At 45.7% G+C, this 26,403-nt stretch overlaps 2 protein-coding genes and 1 non-coding gene across 3 annotated transcripts; 2 read left to right on the top strand and 1 right to left on the bottom strand.

The window, feature by feature from the left end:
• Positions 1-8,217: 8,217 nt before the first annotated feature.
• Positions 8,218-8,624, bottom strand: LOC112750779 (uncharacterized). The gene has a single exon (XM_025799628.3). The coding sequence runs from the start codon at positions 8,512-8,514 to the stop codon at positions 8,296-8,298; it is 219 nt and encodes a 72-aa protein (XP_025655413.2). The 5' UTR covers positions 8,515-8,624; the 3' UTR covers positions 8,218-8,295.
• LOC112748964 (probable cytochrome c biosynthesis protein) lies at positions 8,540-9,439 on the top strand. The gene has a single exon (XM_025797223.2). The coding sequence runs from the start codon at positions 8,540-8,542 to the stop codon at positions 9,437-9,439; it is 900 nt and encodes a 299-aa protein (XP_025653008.2).
• Positions 9,440-21,059: 11,620 nt separating this feature from the next.
• TRNAG-GCC (transfer RNA glycine (anticodon GCC)) lies at positions 21,060-21,131 on the top strand. Its single transcript has one exon. It is a non-coding gene; the product is annotated as a tRNA-Gly (tRNA).
• Positions 21,132-26,403: the final 5,272 nt, after the last annotated feature.

The following is a 26,403-nucleotide window of genomic DNA, read 5'->3' as shown; positions in this document are numbered from 1 at the left end:
GACTATAGACTGTTGCTTTTCCTCAGATTTCTTTTCAAGGTATTAGTAACGAAGGCGTCAAGAGTGGTTGCCTTCGTAGCTGCGCAGCCTTTATGGATACTTTTTTCGCAGCTCAAGTTGCTTCTTATATTCTCTACGGCATTGACTTAAACTTCTTCGATTCCTGTAGCTCTACTGATAGGGTCCCTGAGCGTCGGCAGCGAAAGAGTTAACAACCCTGCCCCGGTCGTGCTCCACACCCGTGAAGCACTCCCTCCAACCTAAGGGACTGGGGAAGCCTTTGCCCCCTACGCTTTTAGGTACTACGGCCTACCACAGGACTGAAACAGCTACTATCGTCACTTCCCCACACCTGTGGGTAAGTGCCTTGCTTTCAAGACTAATAGTAGAAAGTCTATTACTAGTATACTGTAGTCCTCTATCGCTCGGGAACCCCACCCTCACTTGACTGACCCTGCGGGGCTTTCCCTGCGGGGCTATTACACCTATTCCATTCCCGGATTCTTGGCTGTTGTGGAGAATCCATTCCTTTGTTTGTTCATTTATGAAGAAATCTTGTCCGAAGGCTTCAATCCATTAGCCCTGCTTTCTAGCAGTTCAAGCAAGTCGAAAACCATTTATTTGAAGTCATGGATACTATAGAATTACATTCTATAACAACAATACAGATTGGAAGGCAAGAGGCCCATTATCAGCTAAAGCCTAAAAATAGGTTGTTTCCTTGTAACTAGGAGGTCTGTCCGGTTTAGATACTCAAGTCTATAGTGAGAAGAAATCACATACAGTAGTAGAAGCCCAGAGAGAGCGTGCAGCTCATAAGGATAAGGTTGGATCCATGCTTTGTACATCCTCATAGGTTGGGAAAGATAGGTAATGAAGGCTCTTACTAGTTATAAGCTTAGGTCCATAAGAAAGAAAGATCGATACTTGTTGACTCTGTCTCCTTTGAGAACACTCCTAGCTTCCTAAAAACTCAAAGCGGACAGAGGAGATAGCTATGAATGAAGCGGAAGACAGATGAGCGGTTTGGGGAACTCGTCTCTCGGGCTAGGCTCTCTATTGATTGGGCTGCGATCAACTGAAGAAAGAAAGAGCTCTTTTGTATATACATACACAATGAAATGTACGAAAGATGGCTATTAATCCCAGCCTCTGAGAGCACTCTGCATTGAAAAAGAATTCGATTTCGGGGGAATCGTTGAAAGAGCTAGACTGTAAAAAGGAGATTTCAGATCCTGGATGCGCGAAAGAATCTACCTCAAAAACCAGTGATTTAGCCTCACAATCTGACTTATGCTGAAAACTAGGATTTAGTCCCACTTCCCCGATGCTTTGGAAAGGAGTACAAAGCTCTAAGCAAGAGAATTTCTACGAGGTTAAGCTTAGGAATAAGACTCGAAGTAGGATCAAAGCATACGCACCTCGAAAGTCCAAGCCAGAAGAAAGTTCAATATATACAAAGGCAAGCTAACTTCTAAGAGGGAGTCCAACGACTTAGTCTACAAGGAAGACACCAAAAGATAGCTTTCCCCTTCAATAGGATTCTAGAGCTTTCAGGATCGGGATCAAAGAGAGAAAGACCCAATTCAAGAGATGATTAGGAATCCCTCACTTTCTTGTGGAGGTGATCATAGGGGTCCCACGCAGATGAATGAGGGGCTGGTAGTGAGAACCTCATCTTTTTGAAAAAGCAAGCTCAGATGAATGTCGATTGACCGAAGAGGACAAGAAGGACTACTTGATAGAACATGGGGAGCCTACCACACAGGACAGGAGTGGACAGAAAAAACGAACCTGAGCTCATGCCCAAATTGACGAGTGGATCGCATTCTCTTTCATAAAAGAAGGATTCCCCCTACGAAAATGAAAATAGGACTGTGGGAAAAAGATGCGCTATATCGACAAGGCGAGGAGAAAGCAGCCTAATGGGAATAGCTCCAAACCAAAGCAGCCCTCCATCTCGCATATAGAAATGGTTGACAGGCAGACCTATTCATGATATCGAATAGGAATGATAATTCTCAGGGGATACAGATATGCCATGCTAGGATGAGCTAGGCTTTCAACAGCATAAGCCACCTCCCCAGCGGCTTCCCTCCAGTGCCTTTGACTATTGCTACGGTCATCAACCGCAGCATTGAATTGAGACTTTCCACCTTGCTTTGGACTTGAATGGATCTACTTCTCCTCTGCCGGATCGATCTTCATTAAGAGGGTCAACCCAAGCTATTGCTCTACCTCCTCCTCATATAAAGTCAGATGTTATGGTGGATTTGGAATCCCTAGTAGTAGACCAAGAGCTCCTGTTGGGGAATTCGGTTCTTGGTCTGATACATAGGGCAATCCACTCGAGTATGCGACTGCCTAAAGATGATAGACCTGCATGCGATTGATAGAAGGCTTCGACCCCCGGCACGCATCTCTTTTCTTCCCACGATGTAAGCGAACGAATGGAACCAAAGGATTGTTGACTATACTTATACGATATTACCTCAGATTCCTATATGCTTTAATAGAGAGAATATCCCAGCTAGAATAGCCATAGGATATAGGATAGACTAAGGAATGATTGGCCTTAGCGATTCTTCACTCTGTGTTCATAGCTAACCAAGAGTGAGCTTATTCAAGCGGATATGCGACAACTCTCGCTAATCAGTCTTGGCTGGGGGAAGAACATCTGATTCACCAATAGGCATAAGAACAAGGCAAGAGAAAGTCCCAATCTAAACTTCCTCCTTCGCCTTCGCTTAGTAGCACTACTCTTGCTATAGGTTAGGGAGGGCTTATTTAGCGCATAGCTAGTTGGAAAAGCTCAAACAACGACTGGGGAATTCTCAAGCTATGGGTCTTCCAATCAATCTTTGTGAGAAAGCTCTTTTCCTATATGGGTAGGGACAAGAGAAAGAAGCAGGAATGGTCTAGTAATTAGGGGGCGGATTCCTATTGCTTTTTTTCCAACTGGGATTAGCGAGACCCGAAAGGTCAAGGCACAAAATCTAAGACACTGGTAGGTGACCTGCCATCTACGACCTGAAATGGTCAAACCCTTTTTCTTTTACTTTTACTACTCTATTCCTACGAAACGAACCAATAAAGAGTGGGGAAGGGACGGATTAGGTCTTTTGATAGCCACTGCTCGCTTTATTAAAGGTGAATAGAAAGATGTAAAGGTATTCAGATTCACTTATGAAAGATCCTGTTATTGGCCTTTCACTCTTTCACTACAGCTCTTTCATCAACTACAGCAAGATCCGATGTAGCGCATTCTCCCTTTTTCGCATATCTTCACTACTGCTAGATAGCTAGTTAGTAGTTCTAGCATTATCAGTTGTGATATTGTCCTTCCTCTGTGATTCAAGACAAATTCCTTTTCTTTCTACGGATGAAGAAGTAGCTGCTCCTGCAAGTCTGCCTGTTCAAAAGAGTCTTTCAACTCGGGATGAAGCTTCTTCCTTTGATGCCAGATCACTTGAAGGAGAGGTCAATAGCTACGAATAGTGACTTCTCCACCGGAAAGGTAGCCTCAAGCCCTTTTCCAGGGTTGATGGAAGGTATGGGTTTTGGATTGGGGTTGGGGCAGTCCGCTAGTAAGTTAGGCGGTAGGCCGAGTAGGTCTCATTAGTAATTAGTAAATAGGGGCTTCAAGATCGATCCTTTGCCAGGGCTTGAAGGGATATCAGATTCCCCTTCGCCTTCGCTTCTGACTCCGATATAACGAGCTCTTCCAATTAATTCAGTTAGCGAAAATTCGTTTTAATGTTTGCCAATTATCCAACAATATACTTTTCTTCTTCTTTTTAGGACGGGTAACACTGACATCAATCAGACTTGGGTTCAGCCCAGCCTACTTGCTTTACCAATATGAATACTTAAATAAAGCTCTTTCCCGACTTTCACTTCAAGGTTCTTTTCCAACATTGACATTAGTACTTACTTGTTTTTTTGCCAATTACATTAATTACAAGAGTAAGAAGAATCTAGGATTGGATCTTTCAATGCCAACCTTATGGCTAAGGGAAGTGAAGACAACTCAAGTGGTACCCTACGCCCTTTCCCCCTTTACCCTCTCACTCCCTAAGGAATGAAAGGCCACAGCTAACTTGGTCCAAACCACTTGAATAGGAATGAGATCTTTAATTACACCATAGAATAGAATAGTACATGCTTCTCTTCCTCGAACTAATGCGGACACAACGCAGAACCCATATAAATGGACCAAAAAAGAACCCCGAAACAGATGCACGCGAATCTCCATATGATATCTTGAAAACGAATTGGAACGCTATCTAGAGCTCTTATAAAGAGAGAGAGTATGCTTACGGACCCTGAACATCGAGGCAAAGTCAGCTGAGCCGATATGAGAGATGATATGAAAGATAGGGCGTGGAGTCTCGTAGAAAGACAAGAGCCTGGAAAGCTCGATAAAGGCTGTCAGCGGGTAGCGAATAGTAGAAAAGCCTGCCTGATTTGATTAATAAAGCTATCCCGACTATAAAAAAAGAATAACATACCAAACCAAAAGGCTATAACTAATATAGACTAGCATCAAGAGTCAAAACTTCTTGAGCTCAGGTAGCTTGATTTACTTCTTAACTTCCAAGAGGTAAGGACCACTTGGCCAGATAACCAAGATTGTATGGAGGGAACCGGTTCGGTAGATTGCCTCTTCGAGTGACTACACGTACCACTGAAAAGCAAGAACTCTTAACCGTTTGTATCCCCTACCTATGGGCTACTCACTTATACTATTGCTGCTTAAGAGAAATAGCTGTAAGTGCTAACATAATTAATAGATTATATGGTGGAGAGAGGTAGCTGAATGCTTACTTAGTACTTGTGCTAAGGTACGAAGTAAGTCGAGTGAAGCGAGAGGAGTGAAAGGAGAGGGATAAAGCGTAGAGAAAGTTCTTCTTGCTTCCAAAATCACGTTTCACGATTCATTAGGAAGATTCCCGAGGTCCATAAAAGAAACGCATTATAAGCCCAATTATCAGCCTTAGAAAATAATTATGACCTAAACGCGTGTATAGTGCTGCACGACTGGTAAGATAAAGGAGAGCCTTCCAAGTGTGCACCAGACTAGTAAATAGATTTACAACTAGCTAATAGCTAAGCTACCCACAGAATCACCTTACGATACAGTAAACGATTTACGAAAGAAATGTGCTATTCTTCTATCATCTTTCTCGAAAAGCCAACAAAGGGACCCCCAACCATGGGAGGATATAGCGCAGCGCCTTGTTTTGGAAAGTCCAAATAAAGAAGCTGGTGTAGGCGCGACAAGAGCAGACTTCCAACGTCTGCTTTTTGAATTACACAATCCAACAAAAAGCGACGTCTATCTTCGGGTTTTACAAGCTCTCGAGAAGCATCCCCGCTAATGGGGCAACCGTTACTCTTGGACAAATTCGCCAGAACACGAGGGCTACAAAATGTTTTTTTTGCGTCTGTAGCCGTTGCAAACGGAGGTAGGAGGAGGCCCAAAACCAGACAGAAAATGGAAAGAAAAGAAGTCGATCCCCCTAACTTCATCAATGAGGGCTATTATCAGGAATCTGGAATGAGACTAATCCCACTTTTTTCCTATTATTCCTTAAAAGCCTTGAAGGAAAGATTCATTGGATGGTTCATTCCAGTCCAGTCTTCAGTCAGTCAAGTCATGGAATTGGCAGAAGTTCCCCCTTACCCGGAAATTCTTTTTGAATTAAGCAATTCAGTCAGCTCTGAATCTGAATTCAATGATTGCAAGTCCAAGTCCATCCAAGATCAGCTGTTCAATGAAACTCTGCCTTTAAGGCATGAAGCTGTGGTGTGGGATGGGATCGAACTCCGGCTTTTCGGGTAGCTAACTCTCCGGTTTGGAATTCCTAGCCTGATGCTTTATAGTGGCATAGAAAATCTGTTTTAGATCCCGAATCTAGGAAAGGAAAGAGTCAACAGTAAGATCAATGTCGGAGAATCCGCTCTTGCCTTAGCTTAGGCTTCTCGCTGAAGAGTCAGTATTCGAACCAGTATCAGCCGACGAAAGAGCATCTCCCGTCCTTTCTCACAAAGCAACATGCCCACTTTCTCCAGAAGGTAACGCCATTTCATCCGCAGAATCCGAATCATTTGTCGAAGAGATGAAGCGAAGCCCTCTTTGACCCCGAATTCTTCTCATAAGACTTATCCGAATCAGTGGATTCCATTTTTTCTGAACCAAATCCAGCAGCTGTCCATTGAACCCCTAAAAGCAGGAAAAAAGCGGCGAATCAAGCAGTGAATCACTGGCTATCAGGAATAAGGACTATCGCAGAGTCCAGGAACCTTTCTTTGTGACCTTTAGAATTAGAAAAAACCTTTCCCCTTACTAGAAAAAATAGGGCTTATTACTAAATAACCGGGAGAGAAATGCAACTAGGGGATAAAAGCTGGGTAGAGTGGAGCCTTTTTTTAGTAGCCGAAACCCCAAAACTCTTTTCCAGAGATTCCAAAAAATGCATGAGCTATGGTAACCACGCCGCATCCATCGACTTTTATACGAATTTGAATTCGGAAGTTAAGAAAGCACAATTCAAGGTTTTTGAACTAGCAGCTTGACCCGGCTTACCTTTAGTAGAAGTCTTGAGTCCGCCAAGCAACTAGCCAGCTAATCTCTCTAATCCATAAGCTAATGAGTAAGGAAGGAGATAGAGATAGAAAACTAAGCCATTTCCACTACCCGCTATAGGTTCTTACTCCAAGATGTAAAGTAAGTTTAGATTGTCAGTTTCATTTCGTGAACCAGCAACAGATCCTACTATTAGTTTATGGTCTCTGCCTTTCTTTACTATGTTCCTATCTATGGATCTCGTGTAAAAAAGGACTTCTCGCTCAGGTACAATGGCTAGTTGGAAAGCCTTTCAATTCAAGCCAATCTCTTGATTCACATGAATGTGAAACCCGTAGCAACCGATCCTGCATACCAATCATCCGCCGCTTACAGTAATGGCACTAAGCCAAGGTTTCTATGGATTCAGTCCTGTGGAAAAATACATATATTAGGTAGGGCAATTCAGTTAGTAGTGTCACCGGTCAATCCTTGGGACACTAGCGAGTCCGTCCTTAACCTAAAAATGGGGTCCATGAAGCCTTAGATACTCCAAGCCTCAATCTTTATTGTCCTTGAACCTAGACCATGGAAGTATGGTTATAGTCCCATTCCATTAGTGGGATCCATAGCCTACGGGTCTTTCCCAAGCCAGTAAAAGAAGAATTCGAGGACTACCCTAAGCCTACAAGTAGGCAGGACTTTCAGTTACAATGTCTAGGTTGGGCAAGCTTGGATGCCCCTACTCCCAACAAGTTGCTGGTCGGGATCGTGAAACTATCGCTGTTTGGTCATAAGGATAATCGTTTTTATCTTATTAGGTCAGGGCCTTTCTTAAACCACTAGCGGCCCGGGGGTTACCCGCGATTGGTAATGGCATAACCAGAAGGGGAGTAGGGGAGACAGGGTTACGCGCTGGGTGGCGCAGCGCATCTGTTTCGGGTACAGGGGCAACGAGGGGTGCTAACCCGGCCACCCAACCCCCCTAAAATCATAGGGTCAGGGGCGGGCCGGCCATAGGTTCGAATCCTGCCACCTTTCTTGTGGATCATCCTGTGGTTACCGGATGATGGGAATAACAAAGCAGAATTTTTTTTGAATAAGCACACACAGCACGAAATGTCAATAATATATGAATTGTTTCATTATTCGTTATTTCCGGGTCTTTTCGTTGCATTCACTTACAACAAGAAAGAACCACCAGCGTTTGGTGCAGCACCTGCATTTTGGTGCATTCTTCTTTCTTTCCTTGGTCTTTCGTTCCGTCATATTCCTAATAACTTATCAAATTACAACGTATTAACCGCTAATGCACCTTTCTTTTATCAAATCTCAGGGACATGGTCTAATCATGAGGGTAGTATTTTATCATGGTGTCGGATCCCACGTTTTTATGGATTCCTTCTTTGTTACCGGGGTCGACCCCAAAGCCATAATGTCTCAAAACGAGGAGGCCATAGAGAAGTTTTTTATTACTTTGTCTCGAACTTCGTGAAGAACTCCATTCTATCTCTCCCTCGTTACGAACAAAAAAGTGGGGCTGCGCCCCAGTTGTACACTCCCTTCGTTCTACGAACCCTTGTTGATTCTGAACTTCGTTCGCGAAGGAACCGGACGTTTGACGGGCCAGCCCTTTTTTATGCGCCGCTTTACCCTGAAAGGAAATTGAGCTTTGCTCCTCTAGGTGCTAGGCGCTCCCGTGGTTCGCGAGAAGGAAAAAGAAGGACTCATCCTTTGTTGCATCTGGCGCGAGATGATAAAGAGAGAGCTTCGTCTATCGATGAACAGCGGATTGACGGAGCTCTTGGCATTGCTTTGTTTTTCTCTCCTTTCCTATCAGCGAGTTCCGATCCTTTTGTTCGAAATTTCTTCGTTCGTACCGAACCGCTTGCAGAATCAAATCCTGTTCCACAAGATCCTATATCAGCTATACATCCTCCTTGCATTTATGCCGGAGACGTCGCCAGTGCTATGGCATTTGGATTATGTAGATCAAAAATGATGAACGGGATTGTGGCACTCCACTCGCCGCCAATGCGGAAGGATGCCGCCGAAAAGAAGGGAACGCTGCTTCGCTCCGCTGGATGCGTCGGATCCCGTATAACAAGGGATCTTTTTAACAACAAATTCAAACATGTGGTCGCAAAATGCTATCCAGCTCTTTTGTTGCGTAGCAATAGAAGCCTGCTCATGCTGCTTTGGCGGCGCTTTTTCGCCTTCTCTTCGCTCTGGACAGGAGCGCTAGTGGGCACGGGGAGGGAGCAGGCGAAGCGTGTCATTCGTAATGAACAGAAAGATACCACTACTTCGCCTCTTTGTTGGAGCGCCGGCGCGAACACAGTGGTATCTGACCAGGACCAGAAACTGATTCGAATTTGGATCTTGACATGTCGGTGGTTTTTAACCGTGGGCATCATGCCAGGAAGTTGGTGGGCTCATCATGAATTAGGTCGGGGTGGCTGGTGGTTTCGGGATCCCGTAGAAAATGCTTCTTTTATGCCTTGGGTATTAGCCACAGCTCGTATTCATTCCGTAATTCTACCCCTTCTTCATTCTTGGATCTCGGTTCTTAATATTGTGACTCTTCCATGCTGTGTCTCAGGAACCTTTTCAATACGGTCCGGATTGCTAGCTTCCGTTCATAGTTTTGCTACAGATGATACACGAGGAATCTTTTTATGGCGGTTCTTCCTTCTAATGACCGGCATATCTATGATTCTTTTCTCCCAGATGAAGCAGCAGGCATCGGTCCGTAGAACTTATAAAAAAGAGATGGTTGTGGCGCGAAGTACTCTTGTGTACCGCAGATTCAGATCCAAATGCACTCGGCTCGCGCGCAACCCCGCCCCGTCAAAGCTTGATTTCCGGTGAAACTCCTGGCGTCAAGATCTGGCACGTTTCTCCCATGCTTTTCTTTGTTGGTAAACCCAACCAGCGATTGACAACAAAGAAGTCTTTCCTCTTGTTGGGGGGAGCAGAATTCTCACGATAGGAAAAAGAAAAATGAGGAACCAACGATTCTCTCTTCTTAAACAACCGATATCCTCCACACTTAATATGATGCAACTCAAAAAATTCTTCGTGTCATTGCTCTATGCACCACTCCAAATAGAACTACTCAAAGTCGCTCTTTCGTTGCTTGTAGGGATCCTCCTCGGGGGTGGGGATATAGCCTTTTGTGACGGGATAGACGGCCCGCCAACTCCGCCGGTTATCCCACATAACATTCCACCGGAAATTCCGCTCGAGTCTAGCGGCTCTGAATGGACGTGGTCCTTAGAGGGGGACTCCTCGGTGGGTGGGCCCAACAGCCCGGGCTGGACGACGCTTTTGGAGGAGCCAACGAGCTCGTCCGCGTCCTCAGTCCATGGGCAAAGTCTCGCCCCCAGTGCGGGGGACCTCCCCCTTGAACAAGCTAAGAGCAGACTTCTCCTCTTAATAGGTGCCCAGTACAGGCATTACCTTAACAGAGGGCTGCCGGAGTACCTTCATATCTATGACACGGCGAATGAAGAGTATTGTGCCAACATAATTCTCAACCAGTTGGAAATGAATGATCAGGATAGTATATCCGACTACGAAAGCATGCACGCCCATTTACTCGCGAAGCCCGATGAGTTATATGAGCTTTTTCGCTATTACGGAAGATACTAAGGTGGTTTGACACTCCTGGTCAGCTTTCGTGAGAAAGGGGATGGGGAGCGGTGAGGGGGGCCCCATCGCTTGAGCTACATCCCGCTTTCCAGGTGGCACTCAGAAAGAAAAGGAAAGCGGGGTGCCGCCTGAAAGATTTGGAGGGACCGACACCGGACAGGCAGACCTCGAATCGTTGGATCCGGTAAGTAAAAAAAAAGGTAGCCCCGGCTTGGGGCTGGATTGTTTAGGTTTATCGATGTGATCCTTGTCATCACGCAGTTATGACCTGTTATAGCCTGCAGTCAGTCATGTGCGGGGGTTAAGAGAGAGATCGGAGAATCTTGATGGAGTCTATTCAGATGCCTAAAGTCTTAGAATCGAAGGCTCGGGAAGCATTCTCTCTGTCCCTCCGTATCTGACCCACCACCCTTGCTCTAAGATCTCACTTCGCGGCGAAGCTCGTTCGGTTCGGAGCGCGCTTAAAGAAAGCAAAGACAGAGTAATAGCTTTCCTTAGTTGATGTTAAACCCACTTAAAAAAAAACCTAACAATCACTAAAGAGTCACTCTTACCTTTCCTAGAAGAGAAAGCAAAGCAACAGAAAGCAATCAGTGATTCAATCGATTCCTAACATCGTCTTTTTCCTTTTTATTTTAAGGAAGCGAAGCTTAACTCCGCTAAATAGGGCTATTCACATAGCGAGAGGGAAAGGAGGGTTCAGCCACTAGACTAAATGCAGTGAGTAGCTTTATGCTCTTGAATATGACTCTCACTGGGCAATAGAAGGAAGTTAGTCTCTAATCCCCACCTAGGACAGTCACCATAGAACTTGACTTCTTAGCAAGGTAGCAGCAAAGGAGGAAGCAAGAACTCTTCTCTCACCCGAAGGCGAGCGAGTGCACTACATTGAGTAGGAATTCGGAATAGAATAAGCTTTGTGTCCTAACCAGATGCCGCGGGGCGAAAAGGGGTGCTTTAGATAAACTAGGCAGGATCACTTGGCTAACTTTCCTACTCTGATAGCATCTCTGAACGGCCTCAAGTAACGAAGGAATGAATCTATTAAGTGGGAAAGAGCCCTCGTAAGGCCTCTCTCATCCCTTGCAGCTAACTAATGGCAGCCCCTTTCTTGCTCCTGTTTACCGTATTATTACTCTTCCACTAGAGGATTGGTTAGACCGATTGGACAGCTTTCAAAGACGGCTCTATTTGACCTGACCTACTTCGAATCCCTGTGGAAGAATAGAATCATAAAAGCGAGGCGATCGGCAGTGAGCAGCAGGAAGAGCAGTCCGTACCACAAGCTGTACGTTCAGCGATTCTGATATCAAGCTGATGACGCAAGAAAGGATAGCTTCTTTACAATGAAGATAGTCCCTTTTGGACCTTAAATAGCTTTTTCATTCTGCCTGGAAGGCATTGGAAGTTGTCTGCGAGTCCTGATAGAAGACCCTGTCCCTGCCAACTCACTTGAGAGTGCTCTGAGCTCCAGCTCCCCTCTCTTTGAACTACCTCTGGAAATAGCAAAAAGAAGAGATGCTTTCACACTTGCTTCCTAACTCCCCAGCTACCTAGCTACCAGACTCCTGCTCCTAACTCATCAGTGAGATCTTCCCTGATCTATAGATTCCTTTCCCGTTGGCTAGTTATTGAGCTATTGAGTTTTCCTTAACAAAAGGAAGGTGCTAAAAAATCTAGAATTAGGATCTACTTTAGACCAACTCGCTGAAACTACAAGCCAAGGAAAGACTACCAGCTGATGAAAGAAGGTCGGAGTCGTGAACAGGAAAAGCGATCCGAGTAATCACGTTGGATGATCACGTCTGTCTTTTTTCCCTTGCAAAGACAAAGACCAGATTTGTCCCACCCGGGGATCTGACCCCCTTGATCCTCCTCTAGGACTCGCGCTTTAATAAGCTCACTCGTGCCATTTGACCTCGTCCTACTCAAGGAAAGGGCTCTTTCTATTCCGCACCGGGAATTCCTATCCAATTCGATTAGTAAACTGATGATTCTAGAGCAAATCCATCTCAAATCCTCCAGAAGTTATGCTCAACAGGAAAGTCATTAAGAAGTGCCACAGCACTCTTGCTATTGATCGGACATTCACAATTGCATTACCTGAATGGAATGGCAGCAGTCTTCTTAGTCCCAATCCCTGCGCATTCAAGAACAAGCCCATCTAGGAAGATAGAATCCCTTGGGTACGAACTAGCATTCGATTCTGTGTACGTGGGAAACTCTTGATCCTTAAAAGAGAAAGAGGGCATTCTCCGCATCAACAATTTGACTTCCTTGCCCTAAAGCTCGCTGGCTTTCCAAAACAGCCTAACAGGATTGGTGAAACTGGATTGGTTGGATGCTTCTTGACGGCTCTCTAGTAAGCTCCAGCTATGGATAGTTCGAGGAAGGTGATTCCCTATCGATCGATACCATTAAAGGGAAAAATCGTGAATAACTAATACGAACAGCGGCAGAATAGGAGCCGAAAGCCAGAGCTGACTTTCACGAATAAAGCCCGGTAAGGTTACCTGCGTTCTTCACGGCTAACTGATGTTAACCTAGGGGCTCTTTCACGTTCGCACTTTCAGGAAAGAATCCCTGCCAGCGCTCTTTGCTTAACCTAACCGGCCAGAAGGTTCCTTTACTGATAGCCGACCAGAGATCTAAGGTTAGTTAGTTCTCTTTTCTCCGTCCTACCGATAAGAGCTAGCTCAAGTAAGCGTAATGGCATAAGAGAGCAGTAAGAGCTTAGTATCATAGCAGCACATACAGAGTGCCAGTTCCTTTGAGTTCCCATAGCATGCTTCTTGTTCTATCGTTGAATTTCCTCGTTTAAAGATCTCGCGCAATCTAGGTTTGAGCTCTGATTTGATCTCGATGCCCGGTGGCAAAGGGAGCGAAGCGACAACCGCGACTATGTTCCTCGTGTGGAAGAAAGAAAATGGAAGTTCTGGAATTTCCCCCCCTGTACCTTACGGCTTGCGGAAGAGCTGTTCGTTACTATAGATGCATCTGATCTGAGCAGCGGATCATGATGCCGGGGATTTGTTCACAGCGGAAGAAGTTGGGACTACCTCAAATGGATCAGACAACTATGTTTAACACACCCAAATCGATCTTTTTAGCTGCCATATTCGATTCCTGTGTCTCTACTGATTGGAGTGCTCTGCCAAAGAAGTGGTTTGATCCAAAGTCGGCATGCAAAAATCTAAGGCTGTTGAGCTCTTTTTCCGAGGACGATCCCCTAATTGCTAGTCCGAATCAAGGGCCAAAGTCCGAACTCATGATTGGACTGAAGCTGTTCGACTGAAAGGCGGATCTCCTGACTCGACTAAAAAAGAATGGAAGTCGGATTCGCTAACCTTTGGGCCGGAGTCATTCACACCAACTGATGCCAGACTTCTTTAGTCTCATGCTCCTAGAAGGCTTTTAGAGACTCCACCTATTGTGATCCAAAGTGCAGCCTATACGTTCAAGCCCGAGCTAGTCTTCTTACCACCTAGCTACTTCACAGTGTCCTTTCCTTCCTTTTGCGTACTCTTCTGTCTTTTTCCTATCTTCTCTCTTCAATTACCGAGACCCGTACATACAAAGGTCTAGGTAGCTCATCTCCTTCTAAGAAGTCAGATCTCCTTCCTATATTCTAAAAAGAAGAAGAGCCTTTCTTAACTCTGGAATTGTAAGGCATTTAGGAGCGCTGTTTTACTAGAAATATCGTATGAGATATAAACTTTACTTCACCGAAAGGGCAGGTCTTTCTTTTTATTGCTGATCTTATCAAGTACGGGATTTGCTTCTATAAGCCACCGCCCAATAGAGCTTAGCCATGTGTGGATCGAAATGGTCTCGCGAAGCCGGTCACCGGTAGGTCTAAGAACGGATTTCAAGCTTGATAAGCTGCAAACCAAACCAGACAATCCATTCCTTCAGTAGGTGGATCCTGAAATCTTATTTGGGAGCAAGGGAGGTGAAGTGATCCCTAATTCCCTATCACTAGAGAAAATAGGAATCGAATTTCACTAAATGAAGGATCCGAAGGTAAAAGAAAAGTCTAAATTACCAAAAAGCCCCGATCTAGCCCTGATCTAAGGTGAAAAGCGAGTCGATCTGGTATCCAATATCAAATGGAAGTCGTATCACCCTTGACATAACAGGGTTTCGGTCCCATTTCTTCTTGCCATAGAGGTCGAAGCTTCTTTTCCTGTTCCCAGGAGTGAACATAGGTGGGCCTTAGCTAGTGGCTTCAACCCGCTCTTCAGCAACTAAGAAAGAATATGATTTGCCTTCCTGCAGACATGGACTTTTACAGTCACTATTGGGTCCCATCCCGGGGCTTCTCAGGGGGATTACGGGCTCTTTGGGAAACAAACTCTTGTGATCTTCGTATCCTATACCCCCATTTGTGGCTTTCCCGGTTACAAGGATTGCACCTCGTCAAGGCTTTCTTCTCAACATAATGTTTCACCGTCCTCGAGTCGATCTAGCAGGACAAGTAGTTCGAGTCTGCTTTTCTGTTCAAGAGGGAAGAAAGCCAAAGCTCTTTTTCCAGAATCACAGGGGATGCAATAATAAATGAGAATTCCTGATGTATTTGACCCCGAAGTGCCATTGGCGCATTAGAAGTTTTGACAAAGCCCCAGTCTAAGCGGTCTCCACAGTCTCCAATTTGGTCTCCAATGGAAGTCGTATCATCTCCTTGACATTCTTATTACAGAGGGCCCTCTTTCCTAAATGAAGTGGTTTGAGCCCCATTTCACTAGTTCTGGTAAGGACTCGCACTCCCCAATTCTCATGTCTTAAGCACGATGGATTGGTTCTATTTTTCAATAACTGAAGTACGTAAGAAAGGGACATGATAGCTTCGACGATTCCCTTTTGGATTCATTGATGTCCCTGTTTCAGGAAAGATGCTCGGGTCTGGTCTAGTGTATCGATTCGGCTAAGAAAACCAAGACTCTGCTTTTACTGAGAATCTTTTCGATTAAATGATCAACTTCAACGAGATTTCCACAACGAGATATCATCTCAGTGCCAAAACCGACGATGAGACTTGAAGAAGCATATATCATCGTTCGCAGTAATTTGCCCGGAATTCGATTCTATGACCACCTTTCCAAAACCCGCTGGGAAAGAAAGTCGCAAGAAAAGGTTAGGTTAGGAGGAGCTAGAGCTAACACTAGGGATCAGACCAGATCCAAAATAGCGTATGAAATGATTACTACCCTTCGTAAGGTCAGGCAGTTCCCTCTATCTGGTACATCTAATTCCTCTTCCCTATCTGTCACTCCAGGTACTTCTTTCTGCCTCTTTGTTCTTTGATTCTGCTTGCTGCAATCCAATCATATGACTTCATCTTCATATTGTTGAAAAGAAACCATATGTTCCCTAGCCACCACACCATCACCGCCAAATCTCTTCCGTTAATATATTCTCATACCGCTGACAGCTCTCAAATGCATCTTAGTTTGTTAGGAAACATTTCTACCTCTACATTACCAAAGACTTTTCATGTGCCCTTGAAATCAATCTAATAGAATAGAATGAATAGATAGAAACTAGGCTGAGGAACGATAGGATGTTGCTAGGATGCTAAAGATCGTATTCTGTTAGCTTATCCGCTGTTCCTGATCCTACTCCTACTGAGACTGCTGCGGATTCAATACAATAGGCTAAATGCCCCACCCCATTCTTAGTCTTAGCGTAAAGGAAAGGCTGTCCTCTAGTTTAACTGAACGCCGGCAAATAGAATGGAATTGGCTTAGAATGAGGATATTCATCTTTCATGTTTGATGTTTTCCAAAGACTATCCATTTGAATCCCCGAGAAGGAAGGTCTCAACACCTCCCAATCAACAAAACTAGAACTACAGGTGCCTGTCCTACAACTTACTTGCTTTCGGACTTCCTGGCTGAAGAGCAAAGAGATATCCATTTTACAGTAAAGCTGTAGCTTCATCTCATCTTAGAATAGCTATTCCGCTCGCTAGCATATTCGGTCTTAATGAAAAAGAGGAAAGTGAAAAGGCAATCAGACTGGCTTACAGGCCAACTGCTTCAAAGCCTAGCTGACTAACTGCCATCCCTAACTCACTGGCTTTCAGAAGAGGGAAGGAATCCGGTCAAACAACTTGCAACAACTTCTTCGAAGAGAAAGCTGCTGCCCTTCTATAAAAGAAAAGGGATTGTCTTATCCTACTTTCTTTCCTACTTGACAGGCCAATTCATCAATTGATACTGAACGAGACTTTTGTCCATCTTTTTCCTAAGATATCAATTGTACTAAATCCATTCCTTTCGCTGCTGACCATCAGAGTATATACGTTTTTTCTGTTTGGATTACTAAAAAACCAAACAGAAAGCATGGATGGCATTGAAGAGCTAGATCATAGCCGGTATCAGGCAACTCAAAGGCCAACCCAAGATCAGATGAATAAGATCGCTTCCTCTACTTTTAGGGCTGGGTGAAGGCAATGAAGGAAAGCTAAAATCGAACTAGAACGAGAGGCGACGGAGGCTGCTTTCTCAATAGGTGACGACAGGGCCAGAACGGAGGAGAACGGGATAGATGAATAGAATAGTTCCGCAAAAGCACACTCAAAGACAGGCGAGCCTTCATTAGCTGACTTGGGAATGAAAGAACTTCGCACTGACCTATCATTCCTACTCTTATGAAGGCGACAGACCTACGTGTCTTTTGAAGCTCATCTTTTTGCGTCAAACGAAGATCATTTACGTTCTAAAAAAAACTTTGAATTATTATTCAATTAAGTCAGAAACGACTCATTCATCAACAACTTTTTCAGAAAAATAGAGCTCAAAGAGACGGGGGTCCTGTCTTTTATGCATTTGGAATGGTAGCTTTGGCTTTGTACAACCAGACATCGCTGGCATAACCATAAAAAATAGCGTAATATTAAAACAGTTTGCGTGCCTCGTCTGCCTTAGACGAGTCGTATGCTTTGTTCATTTCGTAGGCATCGAGTGCGTATACCTAAGAGTACTCATTTATGCCCACTTTGAATGAATAGGAGGGGGGGGCCTATACAGATTCATCCTGTAAGGACGCCAGCACCTTTCAGCTTTCCAGTTTACCCAATCAACGCCCTCCCCCATCTATTCCCCATCATAGCACTTGGAATGACTTCCCTAATCGAATGTGGGGCCTCCATAACGGCACTCTTGCCGAGAAAGCCCTTCCACATCAAAGGAACTTTAGCTTTCACTGACCCCACAGGCCTTTTTTGCTATCACACGAGAAAAATGCCTTATCGCCAATGATGCTAACCATACCTCACTTGTCTTAGCTGAGTTAATGGTTTAATTTAATCCTACCTGCCCAGACATGTATAAAAAACCTATTACAATCACGCCACCGGATGACCTAAAGTAAAGATCGCGTGGTTACGCCTTAGGAATCGGAGAGGCATATGAATATCTTTCCTTTATACATTAAAAAATAGAAAGTTATTCTTTATAACCGAGAGAAAGGATACCTATGAATGAATGCTATTCCGCCGGTCATCTGTCAAACCTCTCGCATTTCGGAAATGCTTTCAGGAAGGGTGCCCCTACATTGGTTTCAACTCATTCCCAGCTGCATAGTGCCATCCTACCAGCGGCATTGCAGTCGCTAAGGGCTCGCTGCCTTTCCTTTCTAGCTATCACTCTTTTTCCCCAGAAATCAAAATCATCACCTTGGCATTGAAAAAAAATGTCCCTGAGTCCATGTCGTGATAATAGAGCAAAGCCTTAATGCCGAACTTGGTAAACGAACAAAAACAACTAAGAGGTCCCTTCCCTCCTTTGCTTGCTTGGATCAGGATGTAAGGCCTAGCCTGAGATACTTCCGACGCGCAGTTCAGCTAATTCTCAAAAGGGAAACTTGCGCTTATTCATATATAAGGAGGAAGTCCTATTGACGTATAGAAAGTACTAGGCTTTCATCCTCGCGGCCTAAGGGCCGGGTCCTACTCCTCAACTGGTACACAACCCATTACGTTAGTTAAGTTAGGACTTTCTCGTCATCTGGTACCTAACTAAACCGCTTCCATTCAATACTCAATTCAATACATAGCATGCTTTCAAATCCTTCCTCAGCAGCCTCCTGGTTCGTAAGCAATTAGCGGAAGGGAGATAGAAATCCATAGAAAGGCAAAGCTCCGTATCCAACTCGGAAGTGGGAATCTTGTTCCATTTAGGGAGGTTAAATCCCGTCCAGCAGAACCATTTGCGAGGTTTGATTCTTAAACCGGATCGAGCGGGTGCCTAAGCTTGAGTCATGATCATTAGGAAGTGTAATAACTTATTCACTTGCTGCGACTTAGCCTCCTTATGAGTCGGGCACTGCTAATATCTTATTTGAGGAAGAGTCCGATCTATGATAAGAGATCTCATCATCGGATGATGTAATAGCCAGACTAAGTCTTTCCAACCAACTTCAATTGTGAGGCATCCTTCTCTTAATAGACTTTATGACCGTACTCTTAAAGCACTCGTTCTAGCAGATATGTCTTTGTCACAGCCAGTGGAATAGATAAGAATGAGATTGGACGATAGGCAGCACTCTCAGGCCACTTTCCCAAGACAATAGGCTACGGAGCGGACAGCCTCAAAAGAGGAAGCAGTCCAATCTATTCCATACGATCACTGATCGAATCGGGAATAGGGGCTTTCCCATCCAAGTAAGAAAAGGGCCATACGGGTACTAGTTTCATGGTGATTAGTTTGAACCTCCTCCCCCTCCCACCTCTATGGCAGACTGCAAGCACAGAAGCTAAGGGCACGATTGCCCGCCAAGTTCAGATAAGGGAATGCCCGAGTTTCAGAGCAGAGGTTAAGAAGCTTTCATTCTACAAGAGGAAGCATCGGGGGTGGATGGAACTATACTTTACAAAAGCTATTTAGAGCGATCCCCGTAGATTAGAGAAAACAGGGAAATTGCAAGGAAAGCGCTGGACCTTGCTACAGACATAGCAGGGGAGACTCTGACTACTAGCTGTAGGGATCCCTAGGCCTCACATTCGATTAGGGAAGGCAGTCCCGAGACTGACTATGTTACTTCGATCTGATACCTCTCGATTCAGAGAGGAAATGCGCATTTGTATCATTTTGAGTCTCCCCATCTCGATCTCTACTAATTGGATATGGGGCTGGTTGTGAAGGGAAGCTTTGTGGGAGAAAGGAGGAAAGGGTCAGGCTAGTAAAGGCTTGACTCAAACATATGGGATAGATTACGAGGAAGCCTTTGCCCCGGTAGCCAAGATGAAGTCTGTTCGTCTCCTGCTCTCTATTGCTGCGAATCGAGATTGGCCTCTGTTCCAATTAGATGTGAAAAATGCCTTCCTGAACGGGGACCTACAGGAATAAGTTTACATGAGTCCTCCACCCGGTTGTGTCAGGGGGGGGAGAACAAGAGAGGTCAACTGGAGTGGAAGCCAAACGACGGGGCCGAGAATCCGTGATCGATCCGAAGAACCACTGCCAGATACGATTCTGCTCCCCCTTCGTACTACCAATGCGATTCTTGCCCGGCTTTCTTTCGGCTGGCTTAAGAAGGCTGCGGTGAGAATGAGGATCACTTCGGAACTCTAGGAAAATGGGCGTTTTAGGGCGGGATCTAAAAGTTCTCCAACGTGTTGCGGAGCCTTCGGCCGTGAGAGGGTCTTTTGGCTTCCTCAGGGCCGTGTGAAGCTTAGCTTTAGCAGCCACGTGATGATTCAAGATTCGTGGTAGGCGTAGGAGCTGGGCGAAGCGGTAGCGAAGCTCAGGTGGTGATGCAAGTGCGCGGTGAGCGTAGTAGCCCCTCGGGCATGCTCTTTGTACAACCAAGCGAAGAGCTAGTGAGGGCCGGAATGGAATATCGTATGTAGTGTAGAATCGGATCTGAAGCTCTTTACTAGGATTGGAACAGGCGAGGAACGAGTGACCACAAGCTCCGCTTAAGCGCTCGACATGCAGTTAGCTTAAAACATGTTATGTGGCCGAGCGAAGCGCACCCGCGTGAAGCAGCCTAGCATCACTTTAGATAGGAGCAGAATGGATGACTTACAACTAGTTCTTCGGATCGATATATCGTACGACGTAATGGAGATCTTGGTCTAGGTCCGGTGGTTCGCGGAATTCGGGACCTAACGATGTTCGATTCGTCACATGAACGGGAGCAGACGATTCCCTCGTCTCTCCCTTTTTCGGGGAATGGCTGCAATCACAAGCAAGTGATTGAATGAGTGGGGGGCCCCGAAAGCACATGCGGGATAAGCAGGTCTTTCAGGAGACGGTCTAGAAAGAAAAGAGAACTCTCAACAAGCTGGAACTAATCAAGATCAATAGGAAGGCTAGAAATTCATTTTTTGACAAAGTTCATGCCCATATGGAAGGGCTTTTTTGTTGATGCATTCCTGTTGAAAAAGATACAAACACTCATGTTTCTGCTCCCGGATCCGATCCGCTTGGATTATCAATAAATAAGGGGAGCCGTCTTAGGAAATGACTTCACTTAAAAGACAGATGCCACCCCCTTTCTTATTATTAGTAAGGAGGCGAGGGAGTAACTCGTCTGATCTTGCGGTGCACTCACTCCCGTTACGAGAATGAAATGACGCCCCAGCTCGACTCGAGACCAAGACTCCTTACAACTCGCACCAATAGCGGCCCCATTTGTCTAAGGCGGCGGAGATTGATTGAAAAGGCAGCCCAGCCCAGCCGCCCCTCCCCCCTAGCTAGCCGCCTACCTACTCGTGCTCGTAGCTCGATCGGAGGTTAAGAGTGTGGTCCGGCGGAAAAACAGAAGTCGTCCGTTTCAAGTGATACGTGAATTGCTCAGTAGTGCTTCGCTGCTTGATGTTGCCCCGCTGGCGGAAATAGCTTAATGGTAGAGCATAGCCTTGCCAAGGCTGAGGTTGAGGGTTCAAGTCCCTCCTTCCGCTCTTGGCTTCGTCGTTTAGTGGTAACGAGTAGAGTAGGCATCGCCTCTCGATCCAATCCGTCTTTCCCTGGCCTCCCCAACACACACACTCTTGATACGAAAGAAACCTCCCGCCATAGAGAAGAAAGAGATCTTAAGTCTGGGTCCCCTCGATCGCCCTCCCCTTGAACCTGAACAGGTCGAGAGAGATGAACCCGCACCACATTTTATAACCTTCGAACCCAACTAGAGATGGAATTCCATCACCTAAACAACTCAATTGAGAGCTCCGTGACCGGTTCAATTCAAGGGAAGGTCCACCAAAAATGGAAAGGCCATTCCCCTCCCTATCCGTTTCTTGATCCCTCATTCCACGAATTCGTTGTTACTTTTTCATTCAAGGACTGAAAGCTTTTCGTTTTATGAAGACTCCCCACTTCTTTGTCTTATTAGCGCAGGTGTTCGTCAACGATGAAAGCCGCTGAACTTAAGACTCGAGTTGAGATAGAGGGCTAGGCCAAGGATAGGAGGGCTTTCAGGGACTGGGGAAGACGGGTGGATTATAGAGCTAGGGGCAGATCAGAGGTTTGTCCATTGGTATTGGGCATGGACGAGCCTCGCCCAAACCCACTTTAACGCCAGCATTGATGAAAAAAATGAAAAAAAAACTTCTCCCATCGCATCATTAACCGGTGTAGGATTCAAGATCAGATCCAGGATTCGAGTCAAATCGACCTTCCCTCTCATCTCAGGGTGAGGCAAGGTAGCTTGCTCAAATGTTCGTTGTTCAATATCTCGGCTGCTCAAGAAGTTGGACTAGCAGCTCCTCCGACCCGGAGTGGATTCTAGGGGAAGGGCGGAGCCTCACCTTGCAGTAGGCGTTGCTGGGACGGGTTCCAACTGGACTGAAGGGAGGAGGAATGAAAGACTCCGATCTTACTGGGGATTCATCACTGGCTAGGGCTTTCGAATCAAAGCATGGGCATCCGCAACTAAGAGGGAACAGTAGATCGTCGATTGAAGAGCCAGGTCAGTAAACTTCTATTGGGACTTCTATTGATTATTGATTCGACTAGTAGCAACAAACTTGTATGATGGGGCCCCATGGAGACGCAGGAGATGGATGCAGGAGCCGCCAGCCGGATCGACCAATAAATGATAAGAGGGATGGGCTCATTCGACTAATTAGTGATCCCTGGCCCTACCTAACAAAGAGATGTCCCTAAAATAAGAGGGGATTGGTTGATCGGAAAGCCCTCCATCGTACAGCAGGAGTAGGACATTCCATATAATTCAGATCCGCTAGCTGTCACTCCTTGCCCTATTCGGTCAAGCCCTCTTCCTATTTTTTTTCATCGACAGGTAGGGTTGGTTAATTAAAAGGTTCCTTATTCTGGTTGTAAAGCGGAAGAAGAGGGAGAAAGAATGGGCACAGCCCCACCAGCAGCCCGCGTTTTCGACCCGAAAGGAAGGAATTGAAAATGAAACAAGAATCTGTGTTCACTATCTATGGAGCGGAGTGACTATCCTTAATCTCCTCTTCCCTATCTCCCCCTTGCCTTTTTTCATTTTTCTCGCCGGCAGGTAGTTTACTTGCTTACTTGTTAGAATCCATTTCTTTTTTTTTTTTTTATGATTTTTCTGTAGTTCAAGGGCACTCTTCCTAATCCGAGTTTAAGATGGAATAAGACCCAGACGTAGAGTCCCGTCGGATTTTGTCTATTTCTTTTTTATTCCCTTCAGTCCTTACCTTTAAATAAGGGATTCTTATCTTTCCCCACGAGGTCTTCAAGCCAGATGGAGTTGTGCATCTCTGTCTTGTCTTGAAAGCCCGCCCTACAGATAGGAGTTCCTATCTCTACTGCCTATCCAACCCGAAGATTCTTATTCGTGGTGGAGTGCTTCGAGTAGGATCCGACCCCATCCCAGCAGTCAAACTCCTTCCTGACCCCGCTCACCTGCCTCTGAAGCTGGAATGCCTTTCTAGAGGGGGCTACCCTACCCGAGGAATCGATAAGTTTGAAGTGGGATGTGGAATGTGATTGGGGATGGATGGTGGTTATGAAAAAAGTTCTGCATCAGATGATGAGCATGAATTCAGAAAGGCGAAAACTTTTTCTTTTATTGGCGCCCGATAGGTAATTCGATTGAGTCGAAAGCCTACCAACGCATAAAGGTTCCGATTCGAGCGAGAGCCCAAACGGGGGAGGCGAGAACATCTTGATCGAAAGCTCCACTGTTATTAATAATGAGAAATACTTTTCAAAATTCGATCAAATCGATCGAGAATCTTATCATCTGTTAGGTAGGCCAACCGACCGAGTTTTGTTGGGCTGGGCGTCCATGTCACAGAACCTTTCTTCTAGCCAAGAATCCCATTATTGATCGAATCGGGGCGGATCCAATTCAATTCATTGGCAAATGCCAAATCTACTGTTTTAACACTCAGAAAAAAACCTAGAAAAGAAGAAGAGTCACTAAGACAAGAGCTAGGTAAGCAAAAAGGAGAGGCTAGAAAAGGCGGGGCAAGGGGCTCTCCATCTCTAGGAAGATTGTGTCCAGGATCTGGTAATCTAAGTTCTGGTCGGCTCGTATTAGCCTGTGCTTTATTACAGGTAGTAATTCCCCCCGTTCCTTTAGTCTTTTCAACGGTACTTGAATCTTAAGTCGCGGTCATGTCTCACCCCCAGTATAGCGACCGATTCCATGTTTCCCCCGAATTTCCTCAGTTCCAGGCTTTCCTCTCTCTCCCAGCAAGAAAACGGATGCGCGTCGTTAGCCTTTCTCTAAAGTAGGCTTTCGCGCCCCCTTACTCTAACATCACCCCTTCCTTTACGTTGTTGGTCGAGCGGCTTCAAACCTCTGCTCATCCATCTTCATTCCAAAGGCGAACCTTTCCATTGAGTGACTTTAATATGGTTTACAGTTAAAGGTTCTTAACCAACCCTTTCTCGCCGAGCTTTCTAAAGCAAGCTTTAAGAGAGAAGAGTAAGGGGGACCCTCTTTTTCTCCTGCGGAGCCCCTCAGAAAGTAACCGGCGGCCGGTAGCTCTACTAAGCGAAGAACCGCTCGCAGCCTTTTCTTCGCGAATAACATGTGCGGGTAGCCGCCTAGGAGAAGAGAAGCAAGCTACCTTCCATCTATATCTATAGGCGGCAACGGTAAGAGCTGGTAAGCATGGTAACTGTATCGGCGGCCGGCGCTCCGCGTTCTATCTAGGTTCCGCTCTTACGTACGCCCCACCTCACATAGAAGAAGGGGAACCCCTTCCATAGAAGAACCCGTGTGGGTGAGAGGGGATTGAATCATTCATCAGATACGTCTTCTTCCGTGATCCATTTTATGTCAACTCTCTTTATCAAAAAAAAGGCCTACTTTACAAACAAAGGGAAGGTCGTTTCCCGGGAACCTTGCAACCTTGCGGTTCCCGGTAACCGGCCGCATCGGCCCGGTAACCTTCGTCACCGTCGGTTCCCGCAACCAAGCCTTTTTTTTATTTCTTTCTGAAGGGTTCATTACACCAAAGGCTTTAAGTGAACTATTGAAGCTGTCGAGAGAGTACCAAATGCTGACGAAGGTTACCGACTTTCGGTGGACGCGGAGCCAACGAGTCTTTAAGTAAGTGGGCGAACAGCGTAACGAGTCTAAGGTTACAGAAGCGTTCGCCAACTTTGATAGGTAAACGCATTGCAAGCAAATAGAGCAGAGAGCTTACCATCTGTTTCTATTAGATTAGAGTCGCGAGCTTGTTGTAGTCGGTCCGTGAAGGGAGAACTTGCTGCTTACTTGCTATATCCCCGCGTTCTTGCACGGCTCGTTCTTCGAGCCCTACTTCAAGGTTCAAGGGCTCCCCGTTCGGTTCGTTCTACCGTCCAAAAAAAGGCCGTATGGAGTATAGCCAAGTGGTAAGGCATCGGTTTTTGGTACCGGCATGCAAAGGTTCGAATCCTTTTACTCCAGATTATGAACACCTGATCGGATCTGTCAAGAACGAGCTGACGACTACAGGGGAAGCGGCTGATTGCTGTCCCTGAGCCCAGCCCGGGAGGAATGCATGGTTCCCTGGCGCTTCATGGGCTTGCTTTCTTAATGCGTTCGCAGTCCCCCTCCCTCTTATCTAAACCTCCCCCGCTCCCCATACGAATTTGAACTACGATCCCCTGGAGCAAAACGAACGCTGTGGATACACTTTTGAATGCTGTCACCGAAAGTGTCAAAAAACTTACGGTAACACATGATTTTCCCTGCCGGAAAACTAGACATATTCAAAAAGAGTAGAGCAGGTCATTCATTGGGGATCCGGCGGGTCTACGTTAAATGATATTTTTTTGGATATTACGGAGTATGGCTTTGCCAGTCATTACTTTCACGAGGCATAAAATATCCCATATTCTATTGGGGGCCGGGGGTTGGCGGATAAAGAAAGATGGACAGTAAGGATTGCGTAATATCAATTTTTCGGCCTCGCTTAGGTTCCTCTCGATTCTCCCCGGATTTGAGCCTTTGACCTGCCCGACATGCTGTTGACTTGGAGATGAATTCTTCGGCCGTACCTTCTGCGGTCGTTACACTCGGTCGGTCATGCTGGGACCAAAGAAAAGTAGAAGCCTCAACCGTGTGTGTCGAAGGCATTATAACTACAGTACGCGACCCCCAAAATCAACATCTACATCCCGTCGCTACCCTTTCAGCCCTTTAAATGTTCATCTTCCCGCGTGAGGGTGATCGGCGTTCTCGTTCACGAAGCCAACCGAGTAGCTCATGGGAAGGAGCATGTGAGGGAGAAGGACAAAACTTCGTCTCTTCGAACGGAGCCCTGGTTTCCTTTTTTACTATGTAACACCTCCTCATCAACAGACGTTTCCCGAATAACCCTTCATTCCAGGAAAAACCAGCGCTTGTTAGCAGCTGAATCACTCTCTCCTCTGAGGCTTTCCTCTTTCCTGTCCTTCCACGGGAAAAGTTAGAACTTCGATTGCTTTCAGACTTGCGTGCTTTTCGAAACTCTTGATCTTCTCTTTCTCTCCCCATTCCATGATAGTAAAAAACTACCTACATAGGAAAACCTTGAACAAAAGAAAGGTTTCTCCAAAGGGGGATGGTACCCTTCCTTTGTTCTTTGTCCAGCTACTCGGTCAATGAAGATGGAAAGGTTGTTTTGTAACCCGGTTCGGTGTAGAGATAAAGGACAGTAGGCCATCCCCTTAGACTGAAAGGCTCTTCCCCTCGGATTCTTTCCTTCGGCTTAACTTTCAATAGTGACACAGCTGAGCCTATATTGATAGTTTTTCATT

The sequence above is a fragment of the Arachis hypogaea genome, unplaced genomic scaffold (genome assembly GCF_003086295.3).
Source record: "Arachis hypogaea cultivar Tifrunner unplaced genomic scaffold, arahy.Tifrunner.gnm2.J5K5 arahy.Tifrunner.gnm2.scaffold_22, whole genome shotgun sequence".
Taxonomy (NCBI): Eukaryota; Viridiplantae; Streptophyta; class Magnoliopsida; order Fabales; family Fabaceae; genus Arachis; species Arachis hypogaea.
Note: the sequence above shows the minus strand (reverse complement) of the source record. Positions and strands in the feature narration are given on the sequence as shown.

Coding starts and splice junctions, on each gene's coding strand:
- LOC112750779 (XM_025799628.3), bottom strand. CDS start 8,514: ATGCAAGGAGGATGTATAGCTGATATAGGATCTTGTGGAACAGGATTT.
- LOC112748964 (XM_025797223.2), top strand. CDS start 8,540: ATGGCATTTGGATTATGTAGATCAAAAATGATGAACGGGATTGTGGCA.